The sequence below is a fragment of the Macrosteles quadrilineatus genome, unplaced genomic scaffold, assembly GCF_028750875.1.
Source record: "Macrosteles quadrilineatus isolate MER2022 unplaced genomic scaffold, UCM_ALF_1.0 Scaffold_7__1_contigs__length_78375512, whole genome shotgun sequence".
NCBI lineage: Eukaryota > Metazoa > Arthropoda > Insecta > Hemiptera > Cicadellidae > Macrosteles > Macrosteles quadrilineatus.
The window spans coordinates 50,748,407-50,775,668 of NW_026542600.1; the positions used below are offsets into that span (position 1 = coordinate 50,748,407).

The 27,262-nt window shown below is 33.9% G+C and overlaps 1 protein-coding gene across 1 annotated transcript; it reads right to left on the reverse strand.

The window, feature by feature from the left end:
- Positions 1–1,996: 1,996 nt before the first annotated feature.
- Positions 1,997–22,675, reverse strand: LOC128997851 (transmembrane protein 185B-like). The gene is made up of 6 exons (XM_054423613.1): positions 22,344–22,675; positions 15,856–16,032; positions 15,356–15,563; positions 13,919–14,179; positions 9,230–9,353; positions 1,997–6,555 (listed from the first exon to the last, which is right to left on the reverse strand). Exons 1-6 carry the CDS (start codon positions 22,379–22,381, stop codon positions 6,341–6,343), a joined length of 1,023 nt encoding a protein of 340 aa, XP_054279588.1. The 5' UTR covers positions 22,382–22,675; the 3' UTR covers positions 1,997–6,340.
- Positions 22,676–27,262: the final 4,587 nt, after the last annotated feature.

The following is a 27,262-nucleotide window of genomic DNA, read 5'->3' on the forward strand; positions in this document are numbered from 1 at the left end:
CTGCGATGAGTCAATGCCTCACAGGAGATCCTGGTGCAATATGTGACCTGTGTACTGGTGAACTGCCGAGATTGTGGAAGTGCCAGAAGACTTGCTACCTGGGCCAGAGAACCCGTAGACAGACATCGTAAGTCGGATGCTTACAAGGTGGCTAGTAGGTCTCTTTGTCGATCCATCAACCTGAGCAAATGCAATTACTGGGAGACATTAAGGGACGGTGTCGATTCCAACCCATGGGGCCTAGGTTAAAAACTTATAACCAAACTTGGCCCTTGCCAACATGAAATTTGTTGTAGGAGGTTTCAAGATTGGGTGAAAAGTAAACTTGTTCCCAATTTTGTAGATGGAGGTAAGCCTTCAGTTTGTTTAGGTTTGTGTTGTTTAGGCTTCTTTTTATTAAAAATCTTTGGGAAGTGTCTTCTTGGTGTGTTTTCAGCAGGCACAGCTCTGCAGTGTGGTCAGATAGACCAGTATGCACAACTTGTCCAGTAATATCCGCATATGGATTGTTTGAGCATATACAGTTTATGGCAGTGGCTGTGTCATGGGTTATTCTGGTGGCCTCTAGAGGAAATCTCCAGATCTTTTGTGTGGTTAACTCTTCTTCCAGCATGGTGTTTTTGGTATCTTGGGCGAGCCTGTCGATATTTATGTCACCCGAAGAGGGTTTTCTTGTGTACTCCTTGTAGTTCTAGCGTGTCCGATAGGAGATCAAGGGCAATTCTTGCATTTTTGCTTGGTGGTCTAAAGATTCCCAGAATGTAGATATCCTTTTTCTTTGTTGTCTGCATGGGAATAATTGCTGCTTCAAAAATTAGCTCCTGGCATATGTTTGATATGTCAATAGCTGATACTGTATCAGCAAAGGTTTCCTTGGAATATATTGCTACGCCTCAAAGTTTATGTTCTTCTCTACTAAAGTGGGTTATTGAAGAGTAGCCGGGCATTTTTGTAGCTTCTAGTTCTGTTTTCTGTTTTAGTCCGTGTTCAGTCAAGACTAGAATGCTTGGATTTGTGCCATTAAATATGGTGTAGTCTGTTCGTCTTTGTAGCAAGTCCTCTAATATTTTGGTGCATTATTGCTACACAAGAATTATTTGGTGATTTGTTGGTTTTTCTTTTGCCTTTTTCAGGCTGTTTGTTTCTATAAAAGAGGTTATAGTGTGGGGCACTGTAGAGTGATTGGATTGTTGACTTGAGTTGGGTTCTTGCAGTTGTTTCTGTTTTCCTTGGGAGGAGGGCAGTCCATCTCGGTCATGTTTTGTCGCCATGGTGGAAGGAAAAAACATAGGTGTGCTATTCCCACATATTCTGACGTCACTCGGATTGCAAACAAAAGATCACCTGATTGTAACTGTCAAATTAGTATGTATTTGTTTTCATTAGAGCGTTATTGTTTTTATAATAATAAAAACAATAACAACCAAATCAAAACAAATACATATATTAATTTGACAGTTACAATCAGGTGATCTTTTGTTTGCAATCCGAGTGACGTCAGAATATGTGGGAATAGCACACCTATGTTTTTTTCCTTCCACCATGTTTTGTCGCTTGGTGTGTGACAGAGTATTCTTTTTATATTGGTCGATATTTTTCCAAAAGAAGTCTTCAATGGTCTCTCGCAGCTTAAGAAGCTTGGCGGGGATTGGAGGTTTTACTGTGTTCTTTAGAATAGAATAGAATAGAAACGTCTTTTATTTGAAACGGTTTTCAGTACAAAAATACACTGCTTTTCAAAACAACTGCTTTGAATGGATGGTATTTTTGGCTTCATCAACACAAAAAAGTTAAGCGGTCCCAGGTCTTACCATGAGACCTACAGTAATAACTTATTCTCTATATGGGAAATTCACTAAAACATGGATTAGGAAAACAGGAATTATGGAGAGGACTTTGTTTTAACTCTAATGAGAAAATTTGTTCTATTTATATCTTCTTTCTTTTTTTATCTGAATGTTTGGCTAAGGTTATACGAAGAAACATCGATTCTATGTTTGTGTTTTTATAACAAAGTTTTATTATTGTTACACGTGGATACTAATTAAATAGTTCCAAATTTGAGGCATAGTACAAAACATTACGAGCTAACTTACTCTGTACATTTATACATCCAAGCTTAAAAACTACTTTTAGGCATTACCCTAAGAACCCCCATTACAGCTCGTGACACTCTAAGCTGGCACTTGGCCGATCGCTACTAGTATCTAGTTCAAAAACATATATCTCCTCATGCGGGTCGGGTTGCATCAACTGTCCTCGCGACCCATATAAAGGCGCTAAAGTACACAATACAAGGGGAGTAAACCCTGTGAGGCAGCGGAAATGTTTGCAGTCCGGTTTTTTTCTCTACATCCACCCTCCTCTCGCCTACACTGCCTGCGCTAGGCCAAGTGCTAGCTTAGATGTCACGATCTATACAGAGGTTTGTTCTAAACATCCACAATAAAAATTTCAGCTTATTATTTGTATGGCTGAATGAATACTATATAGTAATTAGTGGTCCAAACTCTATCAAGTAAAGATGAAGAAGATTCTGTATGTAAGTATTTTTTTATAACACAAACCAGCAAGTTACAGTAGCAGTACAATTACACATAGTGTCTTTGATTCTCTTATGATACAAAACGTAAGTAATAATAATTATACTTCTACATATAGCTTCTAAATTGTCCAATTTTTCTTCAAACAACTCATGACAGAACAATGTAGAAGCAAGTTTAAAATTTGTGACATTTTGTGCAAATGTTCTTCATGCCAAGTATCATTTGGCATGTTTTTGTCCTTGAATAAGTGATTACACTGTACAACTAAAACTAAAATGAAACGAAAATGCAATACATTGTCTAAAATCGCCTTTAGAGCAATATTTAATCAAATTTTAGAATAGTTATTTAATGTAATTTGTGAATACATTTATTTATCCATAAACCTGGTTCCTCTTGCTTTATTGAATTACTTCTCAGCAGTCATCTGTTATGTTTTAAATAGAAATTTAAATTTGAAAGTTTTTACATTGGTTTTATACAAATATTTTGTAGGCAGGGTATTAAACAAAAATTATGATTTAAGTTTGTGAGCCTATTGTTTTTGTTCAAGTAATATTTTATCAGCCCACAAATTATTAATTTTGTTTCAAATAATGTAATGTTATTAAAAAAAACAGGCAACTTTCAAGTTAAGTTAATTAACAAGCTGCTTGGAGGAAAACAAAATATTTCAATATTTTTTTATGTGACACCTATTTGTGTTATGAAATTGGTAATTTTTCAAATTAAGATTATATGTGTAGTATAAAAATTACAATTATTTGAAATCAATAAACTAGCTTCTATTCCTCTTTATATGAAAGTTACATGGGTAGGATAAACAGAAAATTCTTTTATAAGGAAAACATGTGACGAATTGAAACAAATTAGAAATTTATGCATTAATTATAATGAACTCATATTATTTACGTACATGTAGATTAATTATTACGGACAGAGAACCTGAACAAGAAATCAAATATAAAAATAACATATAATCATTATTAAAAATATAGAGTAAAATTTAAATATACATCCTTTAAGCCCCAAAGCATATGCGAGTTCTCCGTAGAAAAAATATTTGAATGATAAATGCAAAAAAAATCTGTAAAGTAACTTTTTAAATTACTATACAATTATGTTCATTGTACTTTTTGTATATGTACAGTATTCAAACATTATATAAAAATATGTATATGTAACTGGTTTAATTGAGCTTGAATAGTAATAAAAGTTATTGTCAAACAATCATACTAAATTAATTAACGAAACAGTCTGACATTTTAAATCTACAGGATAAATAAATTAAAGTCATACTCGTGATACAATTTGCTATAAACAATAGCTGCTACAAGATCTTATACTAGATATCAAATTAAATAAAAATACCCAACAAACTATGTAACACGTTCACCAAACATTATGAAAAAAAGTGTTGTGCAAGATTTATAATTTCTTCACATTGCCTCAAAGAGCAAACGTATGACAAAAAATGTATTACTAACTTATTTACTTTCTTATAGATTAGTATTCTCAGTAGTGTGGATTAAATGTTTCTTGATGAATAGCTGAGGACTGTTTTAAAATATGTATAGTATGCTTTGGTGTTTCCTATTGTCACCAAATTTAAAAACATTTTTACAAAATAGACATGGTAAATTTGCTTTCTGATATTGAAACCACAGAGAAAAGTACTTGTGAAATATATCCTTTAATAAGAAATATAGATTTAATTATATTTAGTAAACAACCCGTTGATAGGATGATTTCTTCAAGCTTGGTAGATCAATTTTGGTTGAAATATTATATTTATTTTTTAATAAATTATTTCAAACCATAAAAAAGGGAAAATTAACTGTAAATTTTAATTAAATTAAAATTAATTAATTAAATGAGAAAAATTCCTTTTTGAAAATGTTTATTTATCAAGGGAGAGATCAGAAACTTGGTACAGAAACTGGGAAACTAATACTTAATACGTAAACTCATTAAAGTACCTTCATAATAACTTGTGGTAATAATTTTAACAAAATATTTCTATTTTTTAAATTTAAATTAAGGTATGAGGGCTATCCAGAAAGTAACAGAATTGTTGAATACTAATATAGGTACGGTACACAAAGTGAAAAAAGACTTTCTTACGTTTTTAAGGTAAATTCTGTTTTAAATTAAGGTAATTATCATAGCCTGGTACAATATTGTCAATGTCTTTTTCTTCCACCAGACAGTTTAACCACTAGTTTCCACCAGCGTTGAGTTTAGTCTAGAGTTGGTGCCGAATCCAGGCTGTAAGGAGGATGGTTGGATCTTACGTACAGTTTGCGGTATTCCGTTTGTAGACAATTGTAAAGAAAAATTAAAACTAGGCTTTCTTGTGCATATGCGTTCGACCCCATTCCCATGATTGTTATTACGTTTAAGCGTTACTCAAGTCACCAATTACTGCTAGATAATATGGTTTTTATGACAGTTTTTTGGCTCTTCCAGACATTTTAGAACTACAGCAAATCTTTATTTCCCTTTAGGAATTTCAGAAATCATTCCGTAAAGAATTTTTAGTATCTACGTTTGCTCTGATTTCATGAACTTTACTCCAAAAGATTCAGAGAAAACTATTTGAGATTCATTAGTAGTGAAACAAAGATTTTCACAGATCGTTTTTACTACCAATTTATCAGATGTAAGAAAGACTAAGCTTACCACTTTACATTTATTATGAACAGTTATTCAGGCATTTTAAAAGCAATGCATTACCGCCTAACTCATTATTTCTCGGGTGTACATGTCGAAAATTCAGCGAAAAATGTAAATCACTTGATAGCTTTTTGAAAACAAAAACATAAAACACCAAGCACTAGATAACATGTGCGAACTTCAATCTTAGAGGCAATTTTAAAACTCCACTATATAAAAGGCACAAGTGGAAATGGATGGCAGCATTACCTCAGTCCAAACTGTGGTTACGTCGGTCGTTACTTTCTGGGCAGCCCTTTGAAATTATGATTATACAAATCTGAATATAATTTAAATTTTAAACAATCTGCTCAGCAAAAATAATACTTTTTATCCTAATACAATTATACCTATTCTAAATGAAACGCCAAACAAATATCAAAGTGCACTTGGCATAAATAAAAATTTTACATAAGGTGGCAGTTTTAAAGTAATATAAGAGAACAAGAAATCTGGCCTGTGTCAATCAAACTAGGCACTCGCAGTAGAAAGTGTTTTACAGCAAGTACCGCCATAGAGTTTTATTCAAAGTAAAACCTCAGTACGTCATTTTTAAATATAAGGTATAAAGTACACAGCAATTATATTTCTGTGATTATCTATAATAAAAACAAAGTTGATTTGTAACAAAACAAAGAAATATGTATTCCTTCATGAAAAAAATGTATACAAAAGAAATATTTATGTACCGGTATATATATATATATAATTTATTAAGTATAAATAAATAGCATAAATTGAATTATTTCCACTTTAGTATCATTACTTTATTTCATAATAATGACATAGACTTCACAATAAACCTATTTATTTAATCTAATAACTATATGGCTTCAGATCAGCACAGCTGATAATGTCTGATCTAATAATTTAGCCAACTCATAAATCAGTATTCTCAACACCCCCATAGATAATCATAAAATCATCTCTAAAGAATGAAAATAAAATAAATTAACAATATACAAAACAAAATTAACTTTGTTTTCTAAAAATGTGATGAAAATACATGTCAGTAAGGGAGGGCTCCATTTATCAGGTAACTTTATAACCATGAACATGTTAATTTGGACTTTTAATTTTCAGTCAGGCATTTCTATTGAGATTACTGGTACAACTGGTTTGTTCATCTCACTCTTCTTATGACCTTTCTCCTTCATAGGCTGAGAACTGGCTTCGTTTTGTTCACCATTCTCTGAGGTACGACCCGACGAATAAGCAATGTTGGCGTACTCTTGAAGGAATGGACAGATACTAAGTAAGAACTGTGAAAAATCCTTCCTTATACCAAACCACCCTAGAACAAACAATTGATTATAAACACCATACAATTGAGAAAAATGAATCAATTAATCAATATTGATGTTACTCTCATGTATAATCAATATTACTTATACATTAATCAAACCTGGGATGAGTTTGGGGTTTGATTTTAAAACACGTTTTTGCAGTGCTATTTTTATCAAATAAAATTAATTTTAAATAGGCCTAAATGTCCAACAATTTATTAAGAATTATCATTTTTAAGGATTGACTTTTAAACATATGTTCTCTAGAGTGCACTAAACAGTCAGAAAAATATTGAATGTAAAAAAATAAAACAAAAATGTTTAGCCCTTTTGCAGAGCTAATCTTTAAACAAATATAAAGTAATGATCATTAGGCATAATAACATTACTCGCAACATGAAATTGTTAGAAAACATGTTTAAATACTGATAATTTTCATAAACTCATCCACTTAACATGCACTCTCTTCTACATCCATTTCTAATGCAAACCACCCTACCGAATAATATTACGAATAATGTTTTTTCTAGTTCAATTAATATTTAAGTAATTAACAGATTCACTGTGTTTGAGTAAAGGCAAGACGCGTCAAGGATGCAGGACCAATTTTCTAAATTCATGAGTTTTGAAAAATCTTAAAATTCTGTTTTAACCAACGGATAGAGCAATGTATAGCAATGAATTGTGATTCAGCGTTTATGCTTGTAATACTACAAGAACATAATAGGTAGTAGCTCGAACAGTCTTTAAAAGGTCACAAGTACAGCAAAATGCAGAAGACAAGCTGGGACAACAGGCCCAGGTGTATAATCTTAAAACGGTGTGGATCCCAAACAAACTGCACATAACACAGAGTTATGCATGTTGACACCCAGAAGTGAGTTCCTACATGTACCGCAAACAACATGTAAACATTATGATTAAAGAGAAGATTAAAACGATGAAACCTTTAGCTATGGATGTGATGTCATGTACAATACCAACTGTAATCAATATACAGGGCGACAATTAAGTCTTATGACGACTTTTTAACTGTAAAACAAAAAGAGATATCACACCAAATTTGTCATACAATTACTGGTAATAGTAAGCTACTTTTTTGTGTACATGGGGATCAAATGTCATTTATGAGAGACGGCCTATAGGGAGTAAGTTGAAAATCTTAAAGGTAAATATAGGTTGATAATGATGATATAAACAACAAATTAAAGGTCTTGTTGAACTAGAAATAACGCAATAAACCGGACCTCAGATGGACAATCAGGTCAAAGATGGCAGTTGTTCAAAGATTTCTTCAATCTGCGAAGATTTCTTCTTGAATCTTCAAACGGCTGCCATTTTTTACTCAGTTGTTCTTTTGAGCTCAAATTTGTGGCATTGTTTTCCATTAATAAAGACCTTTAATTTTATGTGCATACAGATCGTTTCACGGTGCGTGGGGTTTCGCTGGAGCATGCACGCTGAGCACTTTCTCCCACTATGCCTCGCGGTACAGTCAAGTTCAAATATAGTTTTCCAACTACCGCTAGCTGCCATGTATGTTAGTGTTCCTGTACAGCTACAAAGTACAGCAGTGTGTGTTTTAGAGACGACTGTACTTGATGGCTGGAGGGGAAGCGTGGTGGGAGACTCTCTCGCACTACCTCCCCTGCACAACACGCACAGTGAAACTGTCTATATCAACCTATGCTTATGTTTGAGACTTTCTTTCTTCTTCTAGCGGGCGCCCCCCTAAGGAGGAAGCCTATAATAGCATTGCAAATTCAATGAATCTTTGAACAGCTGTCAATTTTTACTCGATTCTCCATTTGAGGTCTGGTTTGTGGCATTGTTTTTAGTTCAACAATTCCTTTAATTTGATGTACATATAGACCTATGCTTACCTTTAAGATTTTCAACTTACTCCACATGGGCCATCCTCTATAGGTGATATCCAAACACCATGTACACAGAAAAGTAGTTTACTATTAGCAGTAAAGATTCAAAAAAAAGTTTTGTGATATCTCTTTTTGTTTTAAAATTATAAAGTCGTCCTAAGGCTTAATTTACCCCCTGTATAAAAGGAGTTCCAGAAAGCAGTTGCTATTTTGGAATTAAACCAGACAAACTTGCTACATAAACACACTACAAACTTGAACTGCAACAAACATGTAAAAAAGACACTCCCAAGTCCCAATTGATTCCAACAAATCAGAATAAAATAATGTAAGATCCAAATGATGTGTTATCGACTATCGTTCATGTCATTTTGTTTTAAAAATTGATTCTTGATTTTTTTACAATCTTACTTAAGTAAATAGAATTGAAGTAGTTAAAAAGAAAAGTTAGTGGTAAATCACAAATTAAATTTATTTGACTCATAACTGTTCATTCAATGCTACGTCCAAAAATCACTATGCACTTTTTTAATCACGCTAGCAACCTCTTTTTCCTAGGTAATTTTAATATTTATATTATATTATTTTGTTTCTCTACCATTTCGTTCTGATTAATCAGTATCAAATGAGACTCAAAGGTATTTATCTTACATATATATTTATTACAACTGCAGGGTTTGAAGATTGTAGCATGGTTGATGCGTCTGTTATATTAATTCAAGAAAAGTAACCTCTTTATGAGACACTGTATGTTGGATTAATTCTTTAACTATTCATTCCAACAATTTCCAAATCAACAACTTACATTTATTGCCACCTTTAGCACTGAACGACATGAGTATCAGTGTAGTGAAAGATACAAATAAAGGTGTAACAATCCCTGTGTATGTCATGTTGATGTCTCCATCCAATTTGTTGGTCAGAAGCACCTGTGTGAAAAACATATTTTACTAGACGTGCAATAGTAGTTTACGCAACGATTGTGTAAAGACTATTAACGCAAGTTGCGTACACTACTTTACCTACGACCGTTTTTAATTACTAACAATCTGGTTTTTAATTACTAACAATCACTACTCATAACTTCTTAGAGAGGTTATGTTTTCATTTAATGTCATTGCCACTGAAAGTGATGCAACAACTTATTGTATAATCAGCTGATTTCATGTAATTTTAGGTTTGAAAAACTTTGTTAAATAATATGTTATTTTTTTTCAGGGAATAGGTTCTGCCAGCAGCATTCTTACAATAAATACTGTATCAGGTACAATTAGGAAAATATTGCATATTTTTTTGGACAACTGAATAATATAGTGAAACAGTTAATTTACAGTTAGATTTCAGCATGGAATATGTGGTCCACAACGAGTTGGGTGAAAAAGTGGTTAAGAGGTTTTTTTAAATAAACCAGAAGCACATTTTCATTTATCAATTTAACCTTATTTTGTTTTGTACATTTAATGAATTGCTGGTATGTAATTTCATACCTTTGTTTCGATTTTGGTGGCAAAAGATTAGCACAAACAGTTTGTGCTCTCATTTCCATCTTGTCAACTTCACTTTCACTAACTGACATTTTTAAATCAGTTTAATCTACCTTCCTTTAACTTCCACCAACTAAGGTTAAGAATACCTGAGTATCAGCAGGAACAAGTTATAATGAATCAAACTTGTAAAACTAATTTTAAGCTGTTTGAGAAGTTTGGTTGGGTCACATTAGGTTAGAACAGTGTCAATTTGTTGTTTATTCATTTTATGAAAACTGCCACTACACTATAATCATAATGGGACATAACGGTTACATTCCTAACGGTCAAAACCTAAGCTAAGTCACTCGTTGAAGTGAAGAGAAGAATTAAATTAATTCTTTCTTCATTTTTCATAATCCAGTCCAGATTAAATATATCCGACCTAGAGGTGTTTAATCCTGATTACATTTTAATCCATAATTTAATAATTTAATTTTAATAAATTTTAATATTTGAATGTTGCTTTGTATCAATTAAAAACGGGAAAGATTAAATTGCACTGATGGGGATCTACAGATTACCTGCAGCTAGTGATAAGGTGTTTTTGGAAAAACTCAATAATGCTCTACAAATTATTACTGGAATCTGTCCTTACATAATTGTAGCAGGAGATTTTAACATTAATGTCTTAAAGGATGCTTAAGATTAGTTAATGAGAAATGAATTTGTTAATTAACTCAAAAGATTTGGTTGCAAATATCATGTTAATTTTCCCACTAGAGTTACTGGAGTCAACAGCTACAGCAATTGATAATTTTGTTTCCAATAATGACAAAGGTAAAATTCATGTTGAAGGTATTATTACAAATCTCTCAGATCATGATGCCCAATTGTCTCGTTTAAACAAAGCCGATCACAGTAATGTTCAAAAAATTACAATAAGTAAAAGAGCATACACAGGTGAAAATATGGCTTTATTTAAAAATCATTTGTGCTTCTAAATTGGTATTCTGTGTACGCAGCTCCAGTTGAGTTAAAATATGGCTGTTTTTCCAATCTTTTTACATTTTATTTTAATATATCATTTCCAAAAAACTGAAACTAGAAAGTATAAGGCTAGAAACATGTGGATATGTTATTTGCTAAAAGAAGAAAAGAAAGAAATATCAGCTGGCGCTAACTAATAGATCAGACAAAAATAAAATGGTAAAATAATTAAACAAAAAAACATAACCTACCATAAAAATGACATTAATAACAAAAGAAATTACTACAAGCAGAAAATCCTGAGATCGCAAAATATTAGTGAAGATGTTTGGCAAATAATTCATCAGGAAACCGGCTCATATAAGTTGAATACAAAAAACATTCATTTAGAAAAAAATAATACCACTGTAACTGACCCTTTACATGTAGCAAATACTTTTTAATGATTATTTCATTAATATTACAAAGGAATCGTTAACTGGCAATAGTTTTGGTTCTGCCAATGAAATTTGTAGTCAAGTAGATAGGCCTAAAATCAAAAATTCTTTCCATTTAACACCAGTTAAATTGATAACCATAATGGTTAAAATCATAGATTTTATCTATGATTTTTAGCAGCAGGCATGAATGAGTCTCTGGCGCTGGTGTGGCGGGTTGTTGGCGGCTTGTGTGAATGGACTTTTTGGGTTTAAATTTAATTTCAACATGTTTATAATATGGTACCTTAGATTATTTAATTTTATTTATAAAGTGGATAGTTTATTTATGTTTTAGAGGTTAAGTGGTAGAGAGGACTTGCTAGTCCTAACTTCGCCTCTTAAATAAAAACATTTTTCATTTCATTTCATTTCAGTTGATGAAAAAGAAATAGGGTACTAACCATTATTCAAAATCTAAAAAAACCTGCTAGAGGTTATGACAAAATGTCTATTAAAGTGATTAAACATGTTGATAAAGCTATTGTTAAGGTCAAACTCAAACCAACTCAACTTGTTAAGGATAAACTCAACTTTTGTGTCAGGTATATTTCCATCAAAACTTAAAATTGAAAAAGTTATTCCTATACACAAAAAAGATTGTCTAAAAATCCATCAAATTACAGGCCACTGTCAATTTTACCCATCATTTAAAAAATTTACGAAAAATCTGTCCATACTAGATTAATGTACTTCCTCAAAAGTAACCGCTTAATTAATGGCAACCAACATGGATTTAGGACTGGAAAGTGGAAAGTCTAACAAAACAGCAACTGTACAATTTATTGAGTCCATTATTGATACCATTGATAGGGGTGAAAAATGTATTGGACTATTTATGGACCTACAAAAGGCATTTGATAGAGTCTGTCAAGGTACCGTGGTTAAAATTTTGACACAGTTTGGTATTAAAGGCAAAGCACCAGGGCCGGATTTCCCAATAGGCCCGGGCCTATGGGCGCAAGGTCCCAGAGGGCGCACGTCCGAGAGTAATTTTTTTTCATACCTAGGCTATCTAAAAATGAAAATAAATAGTCTCAGTTGATAAAAAAAACTCCAACAAAGCATTGTGATTCTGAAGTTCATAAGAAGAAATAATTGTTAGGAAATTTAAACTATTTTTCAGAATTACGCATCAATTTCGTTACAAAATTGGTAACAAACATTGGTTATACAGGAGTAGGCTGTAGGGATGTTGACGTTGACTAGCGCCCAAGGGGTACGTATTGCCACTGCACTGCCACTAGCTGGCTCGGGCTCGGCATTACTGATCAGAGTGATTAGGGGCGCATGTGTGCTAGACATTGTTACCACCCTCACCTCACAAAACAAAAGTTATTATTAACTAATCTTTTGATTACCTAGTTAAAATCAGCAGGACCAAGTTAAAAAATATAATAAGTTGTGTTGAATAAAACAATGATGAATTTACCTTTAAAATTAACAAAAAAATATTGACCTCAGTTTGTATTAGATTTTAGAAAAATCAATAGCCTCCAAAGCACTGGCGGAAAACAAACAAAAAAAAAATTCAAAAACACAGTGCATAAAATTTGGAGTCCCACAGGGGGTAATTAGGCCTTTTATTATTCATTATCTACATAAATGGAATGAATGATATATTGGGTGATCAGAATGCCAACAAAGTAGTTTTGTATGCTGATGATTCGCAGCATACCTGCAGACTAAGCGAATTTCCATTCCCCTAATTGGATTTACACTAAAATATCACATTTATTCCCTATTTTAATAGCATTGGTCTAACGTGTACTCTAGGTTTGCTGCAACAGGGAGGATAAAAAGTTTTTTGGTAAAATGTTGATAGTTTAGTATGAAATCTATGCATTTTCCAAATGTGATCAAAATATGCTCATAAACAAGCAAACAACAACAGTTTACTTATTCTCCATTAAGAATAACATTAGAATTTTAAATTTACATTTATTTTTTATTTTTTCCGTAACCATTAGGCACATAACTATGCTTCAATATACTAAATTATTTGTTTTTTAAGCTCTAAAAAATGGTTTGGAAAGAAATTGCTAATTTTTATGTTTTTAGGGTAAAAATTAGAAAAACCAATTTTTACCTCATAAAACCCCGTTCCCATGGTCCTATCATGCTGGTTCGCGAACTCGTTCCAATACATGTAGGTTTACACGTTTGTACCAAATTTTATCAAAATCGGATAATTTTTGCTCGAGTTACTAACGGACACACATATATGTTTATATGAATTAAAACGGTTGGTGTTTTTTGCCTCTAGGGACCTCAAAACCAAAAAATACTTGGTCCTGGGTCCAGGTCTTACCATGAGTACTATGGCAATAGCTTATTCCCTATATGGGAAATTCGCTAAAAGAGCCAAAGAACCGCTGTTAATGAGCGGAAACACAGCCATAGGCTGTAAGAGATTATTACAAAGATTCTGGTACCATTCAAAATTCCCAAACAATTCACAGACTTTTTCCCGAGTCATCAAAATTCACATACAGTTTTTCTGTTTTACCAGTCGACTTACCTATAACTAAAAATATTAAAAAAATATATACTAAAACTCACCTGAAAGACTAAAATAGGTACCACAAGGAATGTGTAAGCTAGGGCTGAATTGAACCATGATCGTCTCTGATTAGCATTGACTTGTGGTGTTCTTAACAATATACCAGCAAAGATAATTGTATATAACACCCCAACAAGGCTTAAACAGAGGACAATCCACAATGGTACAAAAACAACCTCCCAGCTCCACGATGTGAACCCATCAAGACGAAGAGAGAGGAATATGAACTGAAGCATATTGACAGCGCAGAACAGTTCCAGCTGGAAAACAACATTTTGATTAGCCTACATATTTTAAATTGTCTTTAATGAGAGTAATAAAATATAGTTATCATTGATTTAAAATTTTTCCATGTGTCTATACAACAACATAGGAGGAAACTGCACAACTACAAGACTGACCATAGTAAAAAAATTATATTAGTAACTCAAAATTTATAATCACCAGATAATCCTTACCCCAAATAAAATTTCTTACACATTATTTATGTATATCATTACTAGTAAACTCAAAGTCACCAACCTTTTAAAAAAAGAAAATTAAGTCAAACATACGAGTACATACCAGTACGAGACCATACTAGTACAAGACATACCAGTGCAACGAACATACCAGTACCAGACCAGCATCTAGCATTGTCTTACTCTAACATTACATTCACTGCTTTGCCCATGTGACTTGTTGTGTCCACTACTTCACTATTTTAATTTGGATCACCTCACCAATCAGTAGTTGAGAATTTCAATTAAAAAAAGATATGAGTGATTTTACAAAAGTGCGTTCAGAAGGAAAGATTATTGAGGAAGGTTGATTCAAGGGCAACTATTGTCTAATTTGTTTTTGGTTGATTTTCATTATAGAATAAAAGTTAAAAGCCATCAATTTGTTTTTAATGTACCACAACTTGTAATTTTAGAAGCTTGTCAACAAATTACATCTTAAAAGTGCCCAACAAAATTATTATTAGAAGTCACAATGTATAATACAATTTAATTTATAATAAAATTTATAAAATAAAATTAATAAAATTTTATTAATTAATTAATAAAATTTATTAATTTATAATACAATACAATTAATCTTATTTGTTTTAATTAAAATAATAACAACGAAACCAAGTAGTGTATTTTATATTATTTTTTAGTTATGTTTTACATATTAGGTATGACATTGTAAAAAGTGATGGACTTTATTTTTTTGATAAAATGGAACTACCATATATTTTGTTGTTGTTTATGTAAAACACTGTCAATGACTAATTGTAAATATTTTTATACTGTATTTTTTGGAGAAAATAAAATATTCTTATTCTTATTCTTATAATTATGTTAACCAACATCAATATATTCAAATATTGTAGGAATTTCCATTTAAAGTTAGTAGGCCTACTTGTAACTATTTAGCACAGGAAAATATCACTAAACATTAATACTGACCTCAAACGACCTGTCATGTTTGACAGCCCAGATACAAACAGCAATGGACACAATGGAGATAAATATTAGAGGGATGAAGACAAGGATCCAAAGATGGCGTCCTGTCTGTAGTTTATCACAAACTAGTAGTTCAAACATGAGCAATATAAGGTGAAGTGCGAGACTTATCAGCATCGCCTTGTAATGTACATAAGCTTCACCTTCCAGCCTGAAACAACAATATAGCCTGGTAAAATGTGGCGTTGAACAAATCTCAGGATGGTTCTGTTCGATATATATTTACTTCTAGCCATCTTGAGTTAAGGCTAAATTAGGTATAGCATTCTTTTCATCTTTTCAAAACAGTTCATTGTTAGTTAACAATGGCAAGAGAATAGACTGTCCCCTTTAAAATATTTTTAAAATGCCAAGCTATTGTAAAAATCAAGAGTCAACAAAAAACATTTTGAACTTGTTAGAAAGTAGGAGTTTCTTACACCTAAAAGTACAGAAAAACATACCTAAAATGAGGATATCTCCACCACACATAGCTTCCAACAGTGGCCCCAGATATGACCATGAACTTCCAGAACCAAATGGGTGAAAACACAGTCCAAAAGCTCCAATCAATTGTGCCATCGAGTCTAAGAGCGAATAGAGCAGTGAAGACCAGAAGGGATGAATGCACAATGAACTTGCTGAAACAATCAAACAAAACATAAAACCATGAACATTCTTTGAAATTAATCTAGACATTTAAGAAGGTTATAGGAATTAACGGTTCCTTAATAAACTACTAGTTGTATCAGACTTTTGTTTTGAGTAACAGGTTTGACTCAAAAACTCACACGTCTTTGAAGGTTTTGAACTGCTTTCCTTAAAGATAGGGTTGGGGAAGAACAGCTTGCATAAACAAGAGAAAAAAAGAGTTAACATGGCTGAACAGAAACTTAAAATGGTATAAAATTAACTGATTACGCCTGTGATCCTAAATTTGTTGTAGTGAGCAACCGGTTTCAAGGTTATAACCTCATCATCAGGCTCTTGTTGTCACTCTTGCAAGATCGTCGAGTTTCAAGAACACTCAAAACATTTATATAAATATAACACAAAACATACTGGCAGACAATTAACATAAATTCGGGAACTAGTTCCACACACGACGCGGCAGGGGCAGACGTTTTTTTATGACTGGGATTGTGGCTGACCTTGCTGCCCCCTGCTCAACGATCTCCCCCGCACAAATAAATGGCATCATAAATGAAATTGAGACTATAATCATTAAGAAAATTCAAAATAAAAGAAAACCCAGAAACAAAAAATTGATTTCCTATTTAAAACCCAGATACAAGAGGTGAGGAAATAGATTGTGGGCATAAATTCTTTCCAAGAGTCATAAACTAATAAACTATACAAACATTATATTTGATGAGGTTGAGACTCAAAGGACACAAGGAGACAAAGGACTCGATTACCATTACCCTAAAACGAACACAAAAAGCCTTTTAAGCTAAATATTCCAATCGGAATCTGTAATAAACACTCTAAAGTCTGAGCAAAATCAAAACATTTGTGAAGCAAAATTCTAGGGGGAATAAACTGGTATTCATCAAAGTCAGGCTAGGCCTACCCCCAGAACCGGCCACACTCAAATTTCTTCACCGGAGTGCTCAGAAGGAGCCGAGAAAAATCCAGGGGTCGATACGAAATTTTCACGGCTTTGACTGATCAATTTATTTAAATTTAATCGAAGGCTCAGAGCTCTAGAAGCGCTCAGGAAATCCTTGCAGACGCCCAGTTGGAACTATATCATCCCAGCCTTCGCTAACATGTTGTGGAGAATTTTGCCTAGCTTTTAGAATGACTCTGTAGGGCCAACGAGTATTCAATCTTAAGCCAATGTGATTTAAATACTCGTAATAAACTGTAAACTATCTGGCTAAAGACGGTAGTAGATAATAAAATCAAATCTAATGTAAAAAGCAATTTCTACAGAGTCGTCGGGCCTAATTAATATAATCGAATGGAGAATTTATTGTGGGATGATTTAAAATAGATTTAATATTAATATTCGTAGCTGTTTGATTGTTCAAATCAGCTGCTCCCAAGACTTGATTCTTTCACCAGCCAAAGAAGGGGTTTGGAACTTAGACGACAAGTCTCGGGGTATTAAAACGGTGAAAACGAGATATAATTTAGACGTGATAATTATTTGTTAAATGAACGGAGAAACCGTAATTTCGAAACTAATTAATTAAAATTAAATAAACGATAGCCACCGCTAGTCACTGGCAGGCAGGAACTGGCGGGTCAAGACTCAAGTTAAGTTATTAAATTTAGACAATTCGAATCGGGACTTTAATAAAGCGAATATGAATAATAGATTAAGAATTGCGTGAAATGAAAATAACGTAAAACGTGAAAAGGGCCTAACTAGTACGCTAGCTAACCTTCGTAGTAAAATCGTAGCGTCGTGTCGTCATATCCGTAATTCGTGAAGAGGCTTCTAGCGAGCAAGTCGGTGGTCAAACAGCGAATAAATCTTGTCCGGCTCAAATCGTGATTTCCTCGGCCGAGGCTAAAGTGCTCTGGTGATGAGTCCAAGAACTAGCCAACAGCTGATCGGAAATTCACCTGTTGAGTCGGTCTATTTGTGGTCTGCCGTTGGTCGACAAATAAACACCAGTTTTGGGGTTATGTCGTCGTCGGCGTTAAATACTGGTAAAATCAGTCGGTTTGACTTTATTTGGTGAAACTGAGTGCTATTATTAATACATATGTAGTTTTGGGTGTGTGTATGTACTTCACTGTGATTAAAATAGGCCTACGTTCTTTGGCCCATAGCCCAAGCTATGGCCAACACATAGGCCTAGGAGTAAGCTATTATGGATTAAAATTGGGTAAGTTCTGGTGTTAATTTATTTGCAGCACGTTTTTACCCCCCTTACAATTTGGTACCTTACACATTGGCAATAAACAACAAAATCAACCAAGCAATAAATAATCCTAAATGCAACAGTAAATATGTTTTGAAATACAGACACGACAACAACAAGTTGCTACAAGCATTAGAAATAAACTCAGGAACAATGACGCCCTGATAACAAAGGCTGACAAGGGGAACTCTAGGCTATAGTCATTATGTACAGGCAAGATTACCTTAGTAAAGTACAACATTTCATAGCGTTGAAGAACATTGAAAAGCTACCTAAAGATCCGACAGCTTCTTTTTCCAAAGATATAAATAAGGCTATTAGTAATAGTAATCATCTCCTATCACCAGTTGAAATAAAGAATTGTAAATCACCAATCCAAAGGCCCTGCTACTAAGAGGATTACCGAAAGTACATAACGACAACGTTCCAATTCGTTCTCTGGTAAATTTCATCCCCTCCCCTGATTATAATATCGCTACAACTAATTATAATAAGGTAAAACTAAAAAAAAAAAAAGGTATATGACCGAGTAGTTAACGTTTTTAGAAAACGCTTAAACTTATTGTTATTGTTAAATCATAGTATAATACAAGTGTCTTTTGTTGTTTTCAGTTGCTGTTATTCTTTACATTTAATTCTTTACAGAATTTTACTTATATATATACCTATATATATATATATATATATACTAGCTGACCCGGCGAACTTCGTATCGCCTAAGTTATAGGTTTCCCCTAAGACAGACCGATGGAAAGAAAGTACCGTTACGTTTAATTTTCAAGATGATCTCGTTCGCATCGCTCAATCACGTCCTGGTTGAAGTTCGTTCGCTACGCTCACTCACCTTTGGGTTGGAGCTCGTTCGCTACGCTCACTCACCTTTAAGTTGGAGCTCGTTCGCTGCGCTCACTTGCCTTCAGGTTGGCTCGTTCGCTACGCTCACTCGCCTCCAGGTTAAAGTTTGTTCGCTACGCTCACTCACCTTTTGGTTGCAAATTAGCTGTTGTCATAAATGTAAAAGAAATAATAGTGCTGCACCCTGTTGGTAATCCTTGTAACTTTAATGCTATTGAACATCATAGAACAGAACATACTTGTTTAATTGAAACAGCTGTTAAGATTCATTAATTCCATTTCTCATAAGGTTAACATGGGAAACTCCAGAGCCACTGGGGCGGAGCCCTTTTAAGAATTTCGAAACGGGAAATAGTTTACGTCCGATTCGCATACCTACAGAATTTACACACCAAATTTCATAACGATCGGTGAAGTCGTTCCGGAGGAGTTTGCAGACAAACACTGTGACACGAGAATTTTATATATTAGATATCTTTTATCAATGTTAAAAATATAGGTAGGGCCTAGTTCCTGTTTTAACGTATGTTATAAAGTTTGTTTCAGCTGTTATTATTCCTTGTTATTTATTTGTTGACTGTTTGTATTTTGAAAGTATATACTCATGTTAACCCTTAGAGTGCCAGGCGAGAAATAAAAGTGCTAAAAAAAATGCCGATGATTTTTCCCGAAGGTCGCGCTAAAAATGCCGAGCGCGATCTGGCGATTTTTAGGTTAAAATTTCGTAAAAATCGAATTTTCGATATTTCGACCAACGAAAATCGATGTATCGCATCTAGTAACTTTCGACTCAATGTTAATATATGGGTTAAAAGAATCCGAGTATCCATTCGGTTGTTATGACAACTGTTCGATCATTACGAAACGTCCGGTCAGCCGGACGTTGGCACTTTTGGCTTGTTCTAAAAACGTCCGGTCGGCCGGACGTCGGCACTTTTGGCTCGTTTTAAAAACAAAGGGTTAAATAATTTTTAAGAAGATTCCTTGCATATTTACACTTGATCTAATTTTTAAATTATTTTATTTTTCTACAGTTTTTTTTTTGCCCCTACAAAATTTTAATTGTTTGTAATCATGTAAAATGGTTATAAGCCAAATTTGTTACTGTTTAAGAAGTAGGAAATATATTTTTGTACAGTTAATAGTTCACACTGACTCAAGATCAAGATAAAGATGGAAAAGACTATTAGTATTATGAGAAACACTGCTGACAAGCCTTTTTTAAGGCTTATGCAGTTTTGTATTGTAAATTCATTGTATATGTGCTGTACCAAGTAATAAATAAATAAATAATAAACAAATTCTAAAATTGTGTGATCAAATGTTTACATCTAGGCTAGGTAGCTAACTTACCTATAACTAGTGGATTAAAATGGCCATGCTACAGGTTGTGCATGTGACATGTTACCGTAACTTTAACTTACAAAATAAAATTTACAAAATCAAGATAGGGCTATCAAACCTAACTTAATTTAAAATACTCCTTAAAAACCCCCTAAGGGGGCAAAGCATCATTAATGCTGTCATTTTCTCCTCAGGCCTAAGGGTCGGTATGGTTGGCCGGAATATTGCTCTGTTTTCCTTTGGAAATATAACCTAGATACAGTATCACCATAGATTAAATAGAACTCAAGTCAACTTCTTATCACATTGATGTTATCACTGGACTTTAGTTTTGACTTGCTTTTAGCAAATTTCCCATATAGGAAATAAGCTATTACCACCGTAGTACTCATGGTAAGAACTGGAAGCGGGAACGATTTTTTTTTTCGTTTTGAGGTCCCTAGAGGCCAAAAACACCATCCGTTCAAATTCATATATATATATTTATATATATGTCCGTTAGCGCGATAACTCGAGCAAAAATGATCTGATTTAGATGAAATTTGGTACAAACATGTAAACCTACATTTATTCGAACGAGTTCGCGATCCAGCATAATCGGACCATGGGAACAGGGGTTTATGGGGGGTTTTTTGACCCTAAAAACATAAAATTTTAGAATTTCTTTCCCAAACCATTTTGTAGAGCTTAAAAAAAGAAATAATTTAGTATATTGAAGCATTGTTGTATGCCTAACGGTCATGGAGAAAATTCAAAAAAATGCAAATTTAAAATTCCCACGTTATTCTTATGGAGAAAATTAAAACTGTTGTAGTTTACGGTACTTTATGGATATATGTTGATCAAATTTGGCAAACTTATTTATTTCATCCTATACTATTGTTGTTTGGTCAAAAAACACTGTTTACCTTCCCCGTAGCAGCAAATTATATCAGCAAGTTATATCTAATGATATTTAAATTGGGAATAAATATGTCTTATTTATGGAAGTATTTTAGTAAATATGTAATCAGACAAGTCGAAATTCGCTTAGTCTGCAGGTTTGCTGCGGCGGGGGTATTATTTCTATTATTATAGGGTTAGATCTATGATATGTGTTTTAATTCAGGAGACGACTTATTGTTTATGATTAGATTGTTTTATTTTCCATAAAATGAGTTAGGTTTAAATAACAATAATTGTTTTCAGCTTTTTTCCATAATGATGACAAATCTACTAAAGGAGTAGGCCTACGTTTAATCTATGGTACACATACTGTATGGAGTTCATGTTTTTGGGCCTGAAATTGGAATCAATGGCCATGTTTTTTTACAGGAATGCTCGGAGGGTTGAGTTGTTTTGTTTCAGTCCCACAAACGTAAACATTTACTAAAAGCATAAAATTGCTAAAAGTGTTTAAGACAGCATTTTTTTAGGCTAATCAGGTCAATTCTTCAAATAACTTGCAATGATAAAATTCCGACGAGGAGTGGTACCTATTCAAGCAATTAACTTATAGCCTACCTAGGGGCACGATATAGTTTTAAATAAGGTTTGAAGGAAAGTAACTGACCAGAATAGGAGGCGGAAAATTATTTGGGCCTACAGGCCCCAAAATGCAAAATCCGGCCCTGAATTCCACCACTTCAAGATAGGCCTAGGATAACAGAAAATGGTTCGATTGTGTTTCATGATTGCCTAGAACTAGCGTTTCAACCATTAACTTAGGTATTTGTGATTTAAGTATACTGTTGCCTATACACTTTAGGATGAAACTTTGGATATCAGTGAATAGGTCACTAAGACTCATGGGTTTTGAAGTGCTGTAGCCTAAACAATGTAGCCTATTAATTGATATTGATGGTAAAGTATGGGTACGTCTAGCCTAGGCTTACCTTGGGTTAAAATCCTGAAACAATGTTTGAAGATTCATTACTGAATTTATCTTAAATCATTGATAGAGTTTTGATCACCAATGATGATGTGTAGTTTCTTTCAAAAACTTTCCATAACATGAGTTAGGCCTTGAGTAGTTAGAGAATGAGTAGGCCTATTTGGCATGTGTAGCTTAATTTCCATCTTATACATAAAACGTAACACCTTTCATTATAAAATACGTTCAATATTTTAATTAATATTAGTAGTATGCCTAGTAATAAAAAAATAACTCAACGAAACGCTCCAGCACCAAGAATTCAGTGAATAGTGACCATAACCTTAAACCTTACACAAAACAACCAGTGAACCTAACACCAAACCATTTATTTTTTTTTTACTTGCCTCTTCAAAAAAGCCCTGGTGACGAGGGTTCTTTTTCTTCTACTACAGTTGTACCAAAGGCGGCCGTGGTTGTAACTTAAACATGCAGCTGTTCAATCTTAATTTAAAACCAAGCGACCAAGGATTGCGTATTCTTAATCTGTGCTAATGAATGACAACCCGTTTTGCGCAATTGCTAGTTTAATGTTTAATGCCAATAGAAAGAATACTCTCTATAGTATTAACATAGATAAAATATACTCCTCAAGTATCCTTGAGGAGTATGTTTTATATTATTCATTCTGATAGCCCCTGGACTACGAATAATGACTTTATAGGCTTACCTTAGTAGTCCAGAATTGTGTCTCATTTTAACTAATGTTGTTCAAAGCTGACATGTTTCGTTGCACAGCAATATCGTCGGAACTTTACGTCAAAAACGTCAAATAATTTAAACAGAAAATACAACACGGGACACGGAACATATTAACACGAAACAATTCACGATAGCGCTATCATGACACTTGTTGTTTCGTGTTTAGATTTAGATGTTTTATATCTGACAACACTCATGTGTATGAAAAAGTAGGAAAAAAAGCCACGGTTAGTAATTGTTGGAGACAGCCATGCGAGACACTGTGGGGAAGAGTTGAGACACATGGGCTGCAAAGGGGGGTGCGGTAGTCAAGCTCAGGCTATCGTGCTGCCCGGAGCACCCATGGCCACGGTGTTGGTTACAGCTAAAAAAGAGCTTAAGGATATGACACCGAAGGACACCTGTGTTGTGGTTGGTGGAACTAACAATGTAACTGCTCAGTCCATTAATAATGTAAAACAAGTGCTTGCTGAAATAGAACAAACTCTGATCCAACCAAAAAACCTGATTCTCGTTGAAACGCCCACCTTGATATCAAAAACTGTCCCAAATGAAAATATAAAGAAACAAAATACCCTGATTAGAGAATTTTGTGTCAGGAACAAGGTAGCCTACCTAAGCCTAAACTCAATGATTGATCGCAATTGCTACACAAAAAGCGGAATGCACCTAAACAAGCTTGGGAAAGAAACTATGTGCAGTATAATACTAGCCTACCTGACTTCAATTGATTTGAATTTGAAATCAAAAACTCTAATGAGGAAGCTTGATTTACCTAAGCCTTCTGAAACTACAAAAAACTTACAATCTACCACTGAAACCTCTCCAATCACAAATGACTTGCAATTGACAGCCAACACTTCTGAAATTAAAAAAATCTCACAATCGGCAATCGAAACCTCTAAAAACATAACAAAAAACTTGCAACCGGCAACCGAAACAGAAAACACTTAGATCGTAAGAACAGAATAAGGTTCACACAGAAAAACAATTTTAAGATAACTCATTTGAATGTAAGGGGAATCACAAATAAAATTGAACAAATCGAACATTTTTTAGAATCAGAAAACCCAGATTTATTTCTTATTAATGAACATGGTCTAGACCAAAATAGCCTATCAGAATTAAGAATAGAAAACTTTGAATTTATTGCTGGTTATGGCAGAGAGTATAAAAATATGGGTGGTGTAGCAATTTTCAAAAATAAAAATTCCATAAAACTCGATAGCCTTAAGTCCACAGACATAGGAATAACTTTTTCAAAAGAAACAATTTTTGAGTGTGCTGAAATAAGTTTTTCTGTGAGAAATAAACAGTTTGTAGTAGCTTCCATGTACAGGTCTCCATACAGCAGCAACCTTGATGAATACTTTAGCAAATTAAATGAATATCTACTTAAACTGAACATTAAGAATAAATATATAGTAATAGGCTCAGATTTCAATATCGACTTGATCAAGGATGACAACACTTACCACAGATTTGCAACTCTGATTAAAAGTTTTGATATGAAACCAAACATTTTTGAACCAACTAGAATTACAGACACAACTAGCACATGCATAGACAATTTTTTAACTTTGAAATATTATCAGCAGCAGTAAAAGAACCCCATATTTCAGACCACTGTGCTATCTCAATAGAAATAAGCCTACCTGAAATTATCTCAAACCAAAATAGTATCTCAAACCAAAATAAAACCTTAGAAAAAAGAATAATTACTGATGAAAATCTTCATGAACTTAAAATAAGGCTACAGTCAGAGGACTGGAACTCAGTATATGATGCTCCTGATATTAATACCAAATATGATAGCTTTATAGAAACATTCAAATATTATTTTGATATCAGCTGCCCGAATAAAAAAACGAAACTTAATCTTAGTCGCAAAGGAAAAAACAAATGGATGAACAATGAGATAATAGCTGCAAAGGAAAAAATGTTCCAACAATACTCTGTATGGAGGCTGACAGGAATGATATCTGACAAAGAATTATACCTAAAGCTTAAAGATAAATATAAAAACAAAATACAGGAAAGTAAAATAAAATGGGCACACGATTGCATATCCAGCTCAAAAAATAAATCTAAAGACTCTTGGAAGATTATAAACAGCATTAGGCCAAAAGAAAATTCAGACTGTAATAATATTATACTGAATATTGACGGTAACAAAATAGAAAATCCTATAGAAGTGTGTGAAACCCTAAATGACTATTTTGTTAATGTTTCGAAGCTTGTTAACAAGGATCAGGAAACCCATGCCTTATCTGGATTTAGGAGGAATGGCACTGCTGAACTTGGACAATTTCATTTGATTACATCTGCTTACCTTCTGGATTTGTTCTCAAAGCTACCATCTAAACACTCTAGTGGTGTAGATGGAATCAGTATGCATGTCCTAAAATATTGTAGGGAGGAAGTGGCAGTTCCTCTTACCCACATTGTCAATTTTTCACTGACATCTGGAATTTTCCCTCAGAATTGCAAAATTGCAAAAATAAAACCAATTTTTAAAAAGTCAGACAGAACTGATCCGGGGAATTATCGCCCAATCTCTCTCCTACCAGTCGTTTCAAAATTGATTGAGAAAGTTGTTTCGGAGCAACTTAGCAACTTCTTGGAAAAAAATAACATATTGTGTGACAGACAATATGGTTTTAGACGCAACAAATCAACAAAATTGGCACTCATTGATTTCATCAACAGCAGTATAGACGCAATGGAGGCTGGAGAGACGGTAGTTGGTTGTTTTGCTGATCTCTCCAAAGCCTTCGATTGTGTCGAACCTGCGATTCTATTGGAAAAATTGGCATCAATTGGAATCTCAGGACTTGCGCTGAAGTGGCTCACATCCTATATGAGCAACCGATTCCAAGTCACTGAGATTCAAAAAAACTCAAATTCAAAAACTGAAAGAATTTCATCAACAAAAAAATTGATCTCCAATGGCGTCCCCCAGGGATCTGTCCTTGGACCTCTCCTTTTCTTGGTCTACATCAACAACATCACAGATACTGTTCCGCAGGACAGCGTCTACCTCTTTGCGGATGATACAACGTTGTTCGTAAGGGGAACTGATGACGCTGCCCTGGAGGCAGAATCTAATCAAAGAGCAAATGATTTGGCTGACTTTTTTTCCTCAAACAAACTCAAATTAAATTCACAAAAAACAGGATACATGTGTATCCAAACTGCAAAAAGACAAAATTTAAAAAATAATAGGACTCCGAACCTATTAATTGGAGAGGATCAAATTCAAATTTCAAAAACTGCCGACTTTTTGGGGGTGAGATTGGACGATAAATTGAGCTGGGATGCACAAATAAAAAAACTGGAGGGGTCTATGGCACGAGGGGTCTTTGTACTTCGAAGAATAAGAACCTTCGGAAACCTGGCTCTCTCTAAACTTGTGTATTTTGGCCTAATAGAACAGCACATTTTGTATTCAATCATTCTATGGGGAGCTGTTAAGAAGAATATTGACCAGATCTTTGTTTGGCAGAATATGGCAGTAAGAGCAATCTTGGGCATGCCGCCTCGGACCAGCTGCAAAAATGTTTATAAAGGACTTGGCTTTCTCACAGTCCCTTCACTTTATATCTATGAATCAGTTTGCTATATAAAATCACAGAACATTAAACCAACTTTTACAAATCACACTTACAACACACGAACAAAGGGCACACATGCAGTCCAACATAAACTCACAAAATTTGAACACAAACCAGATTACATGGGAATGAAATTGTACCAGGCCCTACCGAAAAAATTACTTGAAATTCAGAGCTTAACAAAATTCAAATCAGAATTAAAAAAATATCTAGTAGAGTTAAGTTTAGAGGACATAGACAGTTACCTAGACGGTGACAAAAATTAGTATTAAGCTGGTTATTCTTTGTATTAACCCTGACCTGTCCAATTCCTTAAGGCAAAGGACTACGGACGGAGAGATCATGTATCATGTATGTATGTAAGATGAATTAAGTACATAAGCCGCAATGGTGAATCGGCCGGTAGATGCTTGGCGCGCGACGTTGCCAATTCTCGCTGGCCACGGCCTTAGTTAAAGGCGGCGTTGGATGATCTCAACTGGGCACAGTGTGGCACAGTTCAGTAGTGGTTGCAATCAGCACACACACCCTCCCCCCCACCGATTTTACTACTTGTTTTTGTCCA